This window comes from Danio aesculapii, chromosome 9, assembly GCF_903798145.1.
Source record: "Danio aesculapii chromosome 9, fDanAes4.1, whole genome shotgun sequence".
In the NCBI taxonomy this organism is placed as follows: domain Eukaryota; kingdom Metazoa; phylum Chordata; class Actinopteri; order Cypriniformes; family Danionidae; genus Danio; species Danio aesculapii.
In genome coordinates, this window is record NC_079443.1 from 6,044,660 (window position 1) to 6,059,104 (window position 14,445).

Genomic DNA, 14,445 nt, shown 5'->3' on the forward strand with positions numbered 1-14,445 from the left:
CCTTTTCAAATCATGTCCAATCAACTGAATTCACCACAGGTGAACTCCAATTAAGCTGTTGGAACATCTCAAGAATGATCAGTGGAAACAGGATGTATCTGAGCTCAATTTAGAGCTTCACGGCAAAGGCAGTGGATACTGATGTACATGTGATTTTTCAGGATTTTTTTTTTTTTATAAATTTGAAAAAAATTCAAAAAACTCTTTGTTCACATTGTCATTATGTGGTAATGTGTGTGGAATTTTGAGGAAATAAATGAATTTGATCCATTTTGGAATAAGGCTGAAACATAAAATAGTTTGGAAAAAGTGAAGTGCTATGAATACTTTCTGTATGTCCGTTAGTGCTCTATTTTTACTAAAGCTCAACTTTTGCAAATATTCAAGGGTTGTTTGATTAATATCAGTTTTATACCACCTGTATTTTGTTGTACAAACACCTCTTCATGGCCTACACGTTATGCTGGTAGTGTAACAAATAGGATGATTTTGCTAATATTCAATTCAAATTTGAAGGTCTCATTTAGTAGATTTTCCTCATATGCATATTAAGAATTATATAAAAAGTCTACATTAGTAAAATTTTACTGCTGGCTGAATTGAACTTGCTAAAGTAAATGTGAATATATACATCAATTACATCAGGTTTCCACATTTTCATGTGCTAGAATGTTAAAATGGCCCTCCTATGAATTGTCAGTCACTAACATGGCCCCCCACCAATCTGAGTTTGAGACCCCTGAGGTAGAGCTTGAGCAATTTTTGGGAGTTTCAGTGAGCCATCCTACATGTAATATCACTTGGTATGGATATCAATATAACGTTTAGTCTTACAAAATTCTTGCAAAACTTTAAAAACATTAAAGAAGGACAAAATAGATGTTTCATAAATAAATAAAAAATAATCATTGTATGATTACGGTAAAATTAGCATTTCATTATATTTACAGTTTGCTAATGCTGCTCAAAAAATGTTAAAGGCTGATGTCTCTTTTCGTTTTCAAAGAAGCAGCAGATGTTAACTTATTTTGGATTTATTTACAGTGGATTTCACACATTAGTAAATCAAGACATAATATAAAAATAAATAAATAAACCATCATGGAATAAACTCTGTAGCCTACATAACGACAGTAAAGTACTCTCAACATTAGGCTATTAAAATGATCACTTAATCTGGCAGAGATTCCCATCATTTAAAAAAATTGACTACTTAATTAATCTCTCACACAGCATCTTTGTTTTTCATGAAGTCGAAGCACGTTTACTACTTTTATTGTAATGCTTTACAATAGGGTAAGGGGGTCTATTCTCACCTACTGTGCAGCATCCACCTGGCTGATGCGACGGCAGCCACAGGACAATAGTGCCAGTGTGCTCACCACACACCAGCTGAAGGTGGACAGGAGAGACAGTGATTCAGCCAATTCAGTGAATGTGGATAGTTGGGAGGGCATGATTGGTAAGGGCAGAGAGAGGGAATTTGACATAAAAACCGGGTTTACACCCCTACTCTTTACAAGAAGTGCCATGGGATTTTTATTGACCACAGAGAGTGCGGACCTTGGTTTAACGTCTCATCCAAAGATGGAGCTCACTGACAGTATAGTGTCTCCTTCACTATACTGGGGCATTAGGTTCCAACGAGACTGCAGGTTGAGCACACCCTGCTGGCCTCAATAACACCACTTCCAAAAGCAGCCTAGTTTCCTCCATGTTGTCAATCATCAGTGAGGTCTTCGGCTGCAGGGTGATAATGGCTCTTGGCTATGTCATGAACGTTGCCAAGAATTTAGGCATTGACCAACTCTAAGATGAGTGTGCGCACACTTTATACATGAGACCCTTGCTCTAGAAGCATACATTCATAAGGCTTTGAATGATTAGTTACGTTGTTTTTTCCTGTTCAGACTTTAGGGTTTGTCTAAAAGCAAATGGTTACTTGAGAATAACATGATTTTCTTTTACATTCATAAATTACAAACCTTACAGGAAATCAGTTCTCTTTGCTTCTGCAGGTACAAAGTAGTCAAAAGTGATATGAACTGTTTAAAACAGCAGAAAAGCATGTGCAAGGAAACCACAACCTGAAGCTTGGCTATAAAAACATTTCCTTTTGCAGACCACATGATGCTGTCTGACGTCAGCATGGTCTTGATTTACATTTTTTTAACAGTTGGTTTGGCACAATTTTAACAAGCAATTGGTGCATTTTCAAAACAGATAATCGAAAGTGCACTTTTGTCAAACAGCATATTCTCAATTGTGTTAGTAGACTACACATAATCCTAAAATATCCTTTTCAGCACACAAAATAAGTGTTTCATCTATATAAAGGTTTCATTCTTTCATAAAGCTATTACTAAACATTCAGTGAAATACATTTGTCTATCATTTAATTCTGCTGATCTTAATGTATATTCACTGAACCATTTATTATGTACATAGAATTTCAACTTGTTAGATTCTTGTTTGATAATTTGCTGCAAGAGATTTCAATCAAGAAAAAAACTTAAGGATATATATATATATATATATATATATATATATATATATATATATATATATATATATATATATATATATATATATATATATTAGGTTCAGAAGTTTCATTTTATATGTAATGATAAGGTTATAAGCTAGTAAATAAAATAACTTTTTTTTCAAAAATGTCACTTTCACAATTCTTTGGTTTTTAACAAGGTAAATTTTCTTTTGCGTCACAACCAGCTAAATCCACTAGTGCTTTTTTTTTTGCAAAAACCTCTAAATCCACCGATTGGGACAAGACAGTGTAATTAGTTGCAAGTCACTAAAGATGCCATTATGAATTATTTTGCCAAACATAAAACACATTACACAAACCACCTAAAAGTAAAACTACATCTGTCAAGTAAGTGGCGGTTCATTCCGCTGTGGTAAACCAGGGAAAAAGCAGAAGGAAAATGAGTGAATGAAATCTGTCAAGTAAGTGCTTTAATCAATAACATTAAAACTGACATTAATTAAATCTTAACAATCTGTTGTCATTTCTGATATTTAGGATTTAGATTTAATGTAAGTAGAGCAATGTAAACATTGTAAACTAAAGCTTGGTAGATTCAAATAATGTAGTGTAAAACATTATGAAGCAAAAATATCTGTGCATTGTCCATTAATATAAAAAGCTTATCAGGCGTATAGGTAATTTGAAGTAATATAAATAATGTATAGTTTACAAGGTAGGCCTACAGGTCAAAAAGGGGATGCCTTTCAGACAATTTTAGAAGCTGTTGTTCATTCATTCTCACCATACTCAAGGTCTTAGTCTCTTGTTTATCCTCATAGCATCCATGTGGGATAAAAGAACGGCATCTTAACCCTGTCTTTCATGAAACACAGTTGCTGTTGAATGTAAATCGGACTCGACGTATTCAACTGTACATTGTGTTTTCCTTATAATGTTTTGAGGTAAGGGACGTTTTCTTTTGCCATTCACTGACAGTCGGACAGGCTCATCCACTTCATCAAACTCTGTCTTTTAAAATCAAAATCGAAGGCGAAATTAAACGCGTTCCTCATAAAAGCCAGTGTACCAGCGCACTGCTACATTGAAAACATATGATTTGATTCGAGCCTTCTGCTTGGTCTGCAGGCCTGCTTGGATATATCGGCTTTTGCTGTCAAAGGCAAGTGGCGTTTAGCGACTTTTGCCAACAAACTGTTATTTCTGAATGTGATGACGCTGCGATTTAGATGATTTGAAGCAAATCTTTTTGTTGATGGTGTACTACGCACCTAAAGCATTCACTCAATGTCATTAGCTCATTTTTGGCGGAAGTGGCGTTTAGCGGCTTTTGCATATGTATATATATGTATATGTATATGTATATATATATATATATATATATATATATATATATATATATATATATATATATATATATATATATATATATATATATATATATATATGTATATATATATATATATATATATATATATATATATATATATATTTTTTTTTTTTTATTATATATATATATATATATATATATATATATATATATATATATATATATATGAATTGTTAAATAATAATTTAAATAAATAAAAAAAGATCTTACTGTCTTGCTGTTGTGTTTTGGTGATTAAATCAAATGTTCTCAATACATTTCACAATGGCTTGTGTTCTGAAACATGTGGAATAAAAATATGTGCAACGGCATGAAAATCATGACAGGATTTGAAATGTGATCAGTTTAAAGTTCTGAACGAAGAGATTTGAAAATGTACATCTTACTTATGAAAATAGTACCAAACCAATACAAAAGCAAAATACAAATAATATTAATAATAATAACAGTAATTAATTTACTGTGTATACAAGCACATGCACACACATACGTAAGTTGGTGTGTCAAAATATTTATAGCAACTATTCATCTGTACAACAAAGAAAACTTTTATGGCACAAAGCATAATGTGCAAAGGTCATCATGTGCAACATATCAACTGAGGTAGCAGTGTATTAGTTCTCTATCACCACTTACTGACTACACACACACACACATGCGCGCACACATACAAACACACACATTACTCCATTCATTATTTCAACATTTTGTCTCACAGTTTTTCCCTCTTAAACTTCATTCTTTGGCATCTCAACTGTTCTATGTCCCAGTAACACTGATAGACAGAGATAAGAGAAACAGCAGGCTTTGGGGTTATTCTTTAACATCCTTGACCACAGTCACCTGAGATATGGTTTTTTTGACACGTAGCGCTGTCAGTCGAGCAGCTGGATTGGCATGCCAGCACTCCCGCATAATCTTACCCATTACTCTCAGTGCCTGGAACAAACACAAACATACATGATTATTCAGCTCTTGAATTCCTAAAGATGAAATTTCAAATCCATTTCATATTTGGAGAAATGTAACACCAGCATATATAAAAGTCCCCAAACTTCAGGAGTGTGGTGGAGCAGATGTGGAAACAGAAGAAACAGCCTCTTCCCTTACTATTCAGGAGCAAGAATAGTCTCTTTGGCCATGATGAGGATTCTATAAACAGATTGTGTGGCAATGACAAGGGTGCCAGGAATGTCATCTATAGCCCAGACAAATCAGGCAAGGATTGAATACAAGCAGTTCCCAAGTGTACATCATATCTTTGGGAAGTACTGTAGCCCAGGTACAAAAGCAAAGAGTAGTCATCATAGACAAAGCAGAAATGTGTGGCATTTTGTCTGGGACCTCCAAATCTGGTGTGTCCAATCTACTAGACCTATCTAAAACCACTGGACATGGTTATTGGTAGTCTGGAATGGGGATTGGTGATCCTCTGGGTTTCTCATTTATTGGAGTGGACTCTTAAATGGACTTATGGTAGGAGCTGACTCATTGGCTGGAGAAACTTCATTCATTCATTTTCCTTCAGCTTAGTTTCTATTTGAGTGGAACTATTCAACTAGTCAACTATTCCGGCATATGTTTTAGGCAGGGGCGACTTGGTGGCGCAGTGTGTAGCACATTTCCCTTACAGCCAGAAGGTCACTGATTCGAGCCTTGGTTGGGTCAGTTGGCATTTCTGTGTGAAGTTTGCATGTTCTCCCCGTGTTCGCATGGGTTTCCTCCGGATGCTCCGGTTTCCCCCACAGGTCCAAAGACATGTGGTACAGGTGAATTGGGTATGCTAAAATTGACCGTAGTGTGTGTGTGTGTGTGTGTGTGTGTGAATAAGTGTGTATGGATGTTTCCCATTGATGGGTTGCGGCTGGAAGGGGATCAGCTGCGTAAAAACATATGCTGGATAAATTGGCGGTTCATTCCATTGTGGGGACCGCAGATTAAAAAAAGGAATAAGCCGAAAAGAAAATGAATGAATGAGAAAATTATTATTATTTGTGACATGAGTGACATGAGCACCCAAATAATCAAATGTAATAGTTACGAGTGAAGACAAAAGGTCCAAACATTTATCTAAATTATATATTCATATAATCTTCTTAATGTTTTATGATTGGAGTCAGATAAAACCAAAGATAAATATACTAATATTCTAATCAGTCAGATATGAGTTTGAAGTTAAACTGAAACAACATTGTGCGCTGGAAAGGCCGAGCACGCAGTGAACCTTCATCCATCAGTGGACACCTTCATTGGGCCAACTGGGTGGATCTTACACTCTGTTTGATCAAGTTGGCTAGTCTGAACACCTGCCCAGTGACCTACTCAGACTAGCACCTCCTCCATCCATGGATGCTCATAGTTCTCTGACATATTAGACTGCAGCTCTGCCCCTTCATGTTTGGCCAGCGGAGAATTGGTCTGAGCCTGGTTTCTCCCAAAGTTTGTTCTCCATTTCTGTCAACTGGTGGAATTTTGCTTCCTTGCCACTGTTGCCTCTTGTTTTCTTGGTTGGTTCTGTTCTGCTCTTCAGTGGATCATTGGTCAACTGTGACATTTGTAATAAATTTAACTAAATCATTCTGTTTTAAAACTAGATTTACCCCAGCATACTACCACAACTCTCCTGCCTGTCTGATTTGCTGGAATGTTTTCACGATCTGAAATGTTATGGCTTTTATTATATTTTCTTCATCTATTTTAAGCTGCTTTGACACAATCTACATTGTAAAAGCAATAAACATGACTTGACATAAAGTGCACTTATTGACAGGAGAGGGTTTCTGCTCTCTTGGCTGTAATGGAGAACTGTCACCATAACAGTCTGACTCATTGGGTGAAACAGACTTTAAAGCTGGCTCGGTGAATAGAGAGGAGCAGTCTCAATGGTTGAATTAGGCCGCAATTACACTGCACTGTTCAAGTGACTCATTTTTTTCCCCCCATGTGGCACTGATCAGATATGGCCCATGTACGCGTAAGCAGAAACGCATGGATTCTGATTTATTCAAATCAGATTCAGGCCTTGTTCACATGTGGAAATTTATCCGATATGAATCGGATCTGTGCCCTCGTGTCTGCAGTGTAAGCAGGTAGATCAGATTTTCACTTTTCAATGCGAGTCATTAAAAACCATAGCGAATGACGTCAAGCTTGACACTTTCTTTTCAGAACAGACTTCAGCAGAGTCCCAAACATTAAATCTCATACACGAGGACTTAAACAGCTTTCATATTGTCATAACGCACAGGTATTTAAGCATGTTAACGAGAGCGAGAGAGCGCAACGTCCACCACGTAACCAATATAAACTAATATAAAACTAGTGTATACATCACGTGCATAAATCACGCCATGGACATTACATTAAGATGCCTAAAGGTTTAAAAAAAAGCCTATATATCAAAAGAAGATGGACAAATGAGAACCTTTCTGTCACAAACTATAGTAAAACAGCTTGTCAAAAGCTGTGAACAGATTACATACAGGAATAGAGAAAAGAACACTCTTTAATTATCAGCTGTTAGTCAGCGCCCGTTCTTTTTTTTCCTGGTCATTGCGCCTTTGCCGTGTGCTGTGTAAATGCAGACGATCGGATACGAGTCACTTTTAAAAGATGATGTACGCAGGTCATCAAAAAAATCGGATACAGTCACAATTGACCGTCAAGATCTGCAGTGTAAATGCAGCCTCAGAGACTTAAGTGAAGTCTGGGTGGAGCTGTAGTGTTATGGTTATTGCCTTAGTAAGAGCAAAGAGGATATTATTCTAATGAGCAGATGTTAGCATCCTAAGACATCTGGGTAAATAGGGGCTTATTTTAACCCCCCCGGAAAATTGGTATTAACAAATTATAGTGGAGGACAGAATTCCCAGAATTCCCCTTGATCGGACGGCCATTGTATGTGAAAGGGTACAGCAGCTCTATAGGTCAGGTGGGAATAGTCATACTGCAGCAGTACAACAATAGTTCAGATTATGGAACAGTCCAGTAAATCAGGTAGGCAGGAAAGTAGTGATTTGCTTGTGTAGTTCCAGTTTAATTAAAACTGATTCAGTTCAGTTGAGCATAAATGTTACTGTTGAAGTACAGGTGAGGGCAGGTAAGAGAATCTGGGAAAATTTGCATGCTAAGATGACTGTACTGGTGATGGATGATAACCTTAGAAAATTACTATTACTATCTGATCCAACCACTGCAACAGTACTGTCTGTAAGTTCTTTGGAATGTTTTATAATTGTAATGAACATAGCTAGGTTATATCAACTTTCAAAAAGAGCACTGAATCCATATTAACTGCTCAATATTGACTCCTCATTTCAGCGTATACTGAAAAAGTCACACGTCGGCGCTAATAGCCTAGTGGTTAGTGCGTCGACATGTAACACCAAGGTGCTCACGGCGACCTAAGTTCGATTCCCGGCTTGAGGTCCTTTGCCAATCCTTCCCCTATCTCTGCTCCCCATACTTTCCTGTCTGTAATATCTCCACTGTCCTATCCCACTAAATGTGAAAACCCTTAAAAATAATTATACAAAAAAAAAAAGTCACATGCATAGTAGATTATACACAAACCTCACAGCTCTGCCACTGATTGGGAATGTTGGGTCGGAGTTTCTGTTCACACACCACTCTCCTCATATCATCTAATGATGGGTCGGATTGCACCTGGTCATAATAAGGCAGCTGGAAATCTTCATGAATCCCTGCAGAACACAAAGAATGTATTATTCTATATTTACTAGATGTAAATGCACTTTATTTACTAGTATTGAAAAACAAAAAGTTTGGACGTGGATGTGTAACATTTAGAGTAAGGCTGCAAAATACTGAGAAAATATGTGATGTTGTTGGGTGTTGTCTTAATATTTTTTACAATAAAACAAACAATATATATACAGCTGAAGTCAGAATTATTAGCCCCCCTTTCAATTTTTTTTCTTTTTAAAATATTTCCAAAATGGTGTTTAACAGAGCAAGGAAAATTTCACAGTATGTCTGATAATATTTTTTCTTCTGGAGAAAGTCTTATTTGTTTTATTTCTGCTAGAATAAAAGCAGTTTTTAATTTTTTTAAAAACATTTTAAGGTCAAAATTATTAGCCCCTTTAAGCTATATATTTTTCAATAGTCTACAGAATCAACCATCGTTATACAATTACTTGCCTAATTACCCTGATCTGCCTAGTTCACCTAATTAGTTAAGCCTTTTAATGTCACTTTAAGCTGTATAGAAGTGTCTTGAAAAATATCTAGTCAAATATTATATACTGTCATCATGGCAAAGATAAAATAAATCAGTTATTAGAAATGAGTTATTAAAACTATTATGTTTAGAAATGTGTTGAAAAAATCTCTCAGTTAAACAGAAATTGGGGAAAAAAATAAACAGGGAACTAATAATTCAGGGGGGGCTAACTATATATATATATATATATATATATATAGAGAGAGAGAGAGAGAGAGAGAGAGAGAGAGAGAGAGAGAGAGAGAGAGAGAGAGAGAGAGAGAGAGAGAGAGAGAGAGAGAGAGAGAGAGAGAGAGAGAGAGAGAGAAAGAGAGAGAGAGAGAGAGAGAGAGAGAGAGAGAGAGTGAGAGAGAGAGAGAGAGAAACTTAAAAAAACATTTATCAGCAATTCACTTTTTAATTTGTGTATTGATCATACTAAAATAAACAGGTAATGGATATTTTTTTTCTGAGCTAATTAAATCATGAAACGAAACTAAAATAAAACAAACAAACAAAAAAATGAAGGCTTTAAAACACCACAGATGAACGTAAACCTCTGTGGTAAATAATTCTTATGAGCTGTTCTCATTTTCCACTTTTGTCTCCCAGCATTAATATTTATGCTCAGTTCTAGGTTCACATGACTGCACCTACTGTAGAGACGGACATGATTATAGTAAAGGCTCCATCTGATTGGTCAGATTTGGATAACCTGTGCATGCATGTATGTATGTACGTGTATATATATATATATATATATATATATATATATATATATATATATATATATATATATATATATATATATATATATATATTTATTTTTTTGGCTCCCTCTTTGTGACCCTAATAAGTGAAGATGTTTTATGCTTATGGTTTAAATGTAGGGAAGTCCCGATCAGGTTTTTTGCTCTAGAGTCAGAGTCATTTAATTTAGAGTTTCTGCCGATACCCGATCCGGTACTTCTATAATACATAAAAGGATGGCAATAAACATCATCATAAAAATCATCTGTTGATGTGGAGGTTGAGATTAATTGCTGTTTGTGTTTTTAGATATGTTAAACCCATAAAATACAACTCTAAATGTATAATAATCATTAGCCTTTATTTGAACACATAACTAGGCTCACACTGAATGTAAATGTGTGTAAATTTATATTTATTCAACTTTTAAATTAATTTCAGTAATATTATTGTGATATAATAACAGTAAAAATCAAATGTTCATATGATTAATTCACAATCGGGAGATGGGGGAGATGGGTCTGAAAAAACAGGAGTGTTGGCAGGTACAGTAGGTGAGAGTTCAAAGTGGCTATTACCGCCGTGGCTTATACCGCCGCCGTTTGAAATAATTGCTGCTCTGTTTTTAGTGTAAGACCGCAGTTTGTGAAAAAGCCGCCAGGGGGCGCAAAGGGACGGGATGCGAACGGAAAGAAATAGCCTTTACAGCAGCTTTAAATATGCTACTGTGCTTGTAAATGATATTAAACAATAGGTCAAAGTATTATAAGTCCTTAATTAATCATTTAAAATTTGTTAACACACTTTATTATAAACTTTTTAAGTGCAAAGAGGACTCGTTTTGGAATTGAAGAAATAAAAGACAACTAACATGAAAGCACAAACATTCAGTACAATAAGTAGTCTTAAATAAATAAATAAAGCAGTCTTTTAGCCTGCTTTTAGTGTTTGCCGTTTTGATAGGACTAAGACAAGACTTTTTCATTTATGTTTTTATTTACATTTTCGTTGTTGATTATATTTTACTATCTTATTTTATGTCTGAATTATTGTACATAATAATAAACGAATAATGAAAATATGCCTAAATAAATAATTTATTTAAAGATATTGCGGCGAAACACTGAGAAACGGTCAGGGGCATGGTCTAAAGAGCTTAAGTTGAATGCTGCTTCATCAAAAGCAAAAAAAATAAATTGACCTACCTTAAGCAGATCACTAAAAGTATAATAAAAAATATTTTTTGCTCTCTCTCTCTCTCTCTCTCTCTCTCTCTCTCTCTCTCTCTCTCTCTCTCTCTCTCTCTATATATATATATATATATATATATATATATATATATATATAATTATGTATTTATTTCATTATATATAATTATAAATATATTCTTAATAAACTTCCCAGCCACAAATATTAAAAAAACACAACTTGTATTAAAACTGGGCGAGGATTAGAAAGAATAAGATGCTTGTTATATAATTTAAAATGTTATTCCTCTTGTCCAATTTCTTTATGCACATTTTTTCACTCGCTACTCTGCCAGGAACTTCGCCGCTAAAGAGCACCTTCAAAAATCTCAATCTCATGGCTCATTCTTCACGAATATAGAATTAAAATAATGCCGCGTTTCATTGTGCATCCCGCGGGTGCAACCAACAAGAGTTGTGCATTTTAGTTTAACTTTTTGAGCTATAAAGCAGTTCGGTGTAAGTATTTATTTAAATATTTTATTTATTTAAATATATCAAGCCGAAACTAAACAGCGCATTCTCTCCGCCTCCTCGTTCATAACCTGCAGGACCGGGAGGCACTGCTGAAGCAGGCAATAGAGAAACTCCGTCATTCATCATAATCTTAGCTGATGTTTCGGAGTCGAAAGAATATATTAAAGAGAAATGTTCTTTTAACAGTCACTATATATTTAATCTTTTTCTTTCTTTTTTTCCTGTCATTTCTCTTCAGCAAATTATATTTTTTTAAAGCTGCTTGATTCTTTTAAAACCGAAAGCAGAGCCCGTCAATTGGTGTTTTTCCATATACGTTTATCCTACGATAATTTATCCTCTGATCCTTTTGCATAAAGGTTTTAATAAAAAAAAAACAGGTCACTTAATTACTTTCGATGTGCTAAAATATTTGTTAAACGAATGTTATTTAAAAAAAGCATATGCACATATTACAATTGTAAAATAGTCTAAAATGCATGGTCTAATCAGAAATAAAGGAAATTAGTTATATTTAATGCATAAAATAGGCTAGCCTTTCTATAAATTGAGTTTAATTGATTTGAAACTTTTAATTGCATTTTAACGTCCTGTATAAATAATAAAAGTTGCATCAGATTGACGAAAAAACGAATATTAATGCCTGCAAACAGGGCCACGGTTACTTTTTTTTCACTGACTGGCAAACGCGTCAGAAAAAAAACTGCTGAATCTCTGCGAATATTTCAACGAGAAAAAAAAATCGCAGACACGACACAGTGACAGCGTTAATTATACAACGCAGTGTTTACGGTCATATTAACAACTAACATTAATATCAATAACTCCTCTGGCTTTAGACTTTACCTTTTAGAGCTTGTTCTTGTCGGCGCAATATAAGTTTATTGCATGTATAGCTCCGAATCAGATTATGAAGAATGATTAAGAGCATGCTTTTCCTTTATTTCATCCTTTCCGTAAGGTGTTTTATTTATTTATTTATTTATTTATTTATAATTTTTTTAAATAATGATGACAATATTCACTGTCTAAGCATTCCTCGGTATACTACCAACAAATTACGCCCCTGTACCCAAGTAGCCTACCTAATTTAATTTACATTTCATGTAAAACAATAAGAAATCAAAAAAGACCAAAGTATTATGCTAAATATCCGTACAAACGAACATGTTTGTTGTTTAACTTTCGTTGATAAAACAACACAATACAGCCTATAATAATGTAGGCTAGTTAAATAGAAATAACTTTAACTGCTTGAAACAGTAAACGTTACATTTTAGAAACTTCACAAATACTAATCAATAATAATATAAATAGTAACGAAGAACAAAAATATTAGCCTAGGCTTGTAACAACATAAGTCAGATGTTGAAAAAAAACTGCGTCTCTCCGCCTTTTGTTTTCTATTCACATTTTAAATTCTTTGCCAGAAAAACTAACATGTTGACTTTGTTCGGTTTAAGCGGAGACTTATTTGAGATTACAATGTTTCCAGCAGCACTGAGACGGTGTGCCTGTAGCGCATGCAGATACTTTTTCGCAACCGTGGCAAAGAGGGTATCTTGCTCCGCCGCCTGCATTTCTCGGAAACCAGCTCTACATCGCGGAGCGGCGCGTTCTCAACTACCAAATATGCTGCTCCATTTCTCATCAACGTCTACTATTTATCAGTTTCTCTTTTGTATTTGGCCATTTTTGAAAAGGCCTCTCTGCCATACCTGGCTGGACTAGCTGGGCATTTGCGTTCAGTAGATGACACCGGAGCTGGCTCCGCATTTCATGGGCTGGGTGACATGACCGCAGCTCTGGAGGTTCGACGTGTTTGTCCATTTAACACTTATTTTTCTGCCTTTTATGGTTGACAAAAAAAGAAGCCCTGCACTCTTTTGTATGTCACTAGAAAACGACTGAATCAGCTGGTGTGCGCGAGTCGAGTTGCTGTCGATGTTATAATTGTAATTTTAATAATATTGTAATATTTAAGATCTATAAATACAACTCTGGATAACTTGAAACAGCGACCACAAGTACTCTCCTCCATCTTTAAAAGTTTGCAATACCCACATTGACAACCCAAACCCCGCTGTCACCTCAACAGAAGTGCTTTCATTTGACTGAACAATGAAACAGAAGTAACACGCTTTTCCGCTCGAGCACACAACACACAACGGCAAAACTTGAAGCGCGCTGAGCGAGCATAAGATCATGTTTATTACTAAGAAAACTAAATCAAAATGATATTTTAATTGAACACATCTGATCACATAAGGTATGCACAGAAAAGTCTGTTTAGTGTTGTGGAAAGGCAAAGCTGAATATCTGTGGTTAAACTGCCACCCAGCGGTCAAAAGCTGCTGGCGCACCAAGTACCGCTGTCGCCGCGGTATGAATGGCGCCATAAGGAACACATTGAAGTAGTAACATCTGTATGCTCACACACACTCTCTGACTACTTGAATATTGCTGATTAGCCATGGTGGCCATTTCACTCTGTCTCACGCTGTCGACCAATCACAACAGACTGTCATTGGTCCAATCAGCACAGATTAGCTTCGGGTTTGGGAACAAATGAATCGCTGAACGAATCATATGGGAGTCGCTGGGATAATTAGGTAAAAATAAATGCAGATTATAAGACCATGAAAGTGTGTTTTGACCTTGCATGCTTATCAGATTGTTGTTGGAGACCCTTAAAACCAAAATATGACCATTTGTAATGTATAATAGGGGCTCTTTAAATACCTCATTCCTTCAACTTAAATGGAGTAAGTTCACAGTACTCCTATAGATTAGTTTTTTAACTCAAACGGTGGTTGAGTTTATTGTAGGTAGTTTAGGTAGTATTGAG

At 35.3% G+C, this 14,445-nt stretch overlaps 1 protein-coding gene across 1 annotated transcript in view; it reads right to left on the reverse strand.

Moving 5' to 3' along the window:
- Positions 1-4,383: 4,383 nt before the first annotated feature.
- The window catches only part of LOC130234877 (activin receptor type-1C), a 78,520-nt gene continuing 68,458 nt past the window's right edge, over positions 4,384-14,445 (reverse strand). Inside the window, exons 8-9 of the mRNA XM_056465202.1 lie at positions 8,472-8,602; positions 4,384-4,838 (exon numbers count right to left, since the gene is read on the reverse strand). Coding sequence (XP_056321177.1) covers positions 4,713-4,838; positions 8,472-8,602 — 257 coding nt within the window. The 3' untranslated portion in view covers positions 4,384-4,712. The remainder of the gene's footprint in view (positions 4,839-8,471; positions 8,603-14,445) is intronic.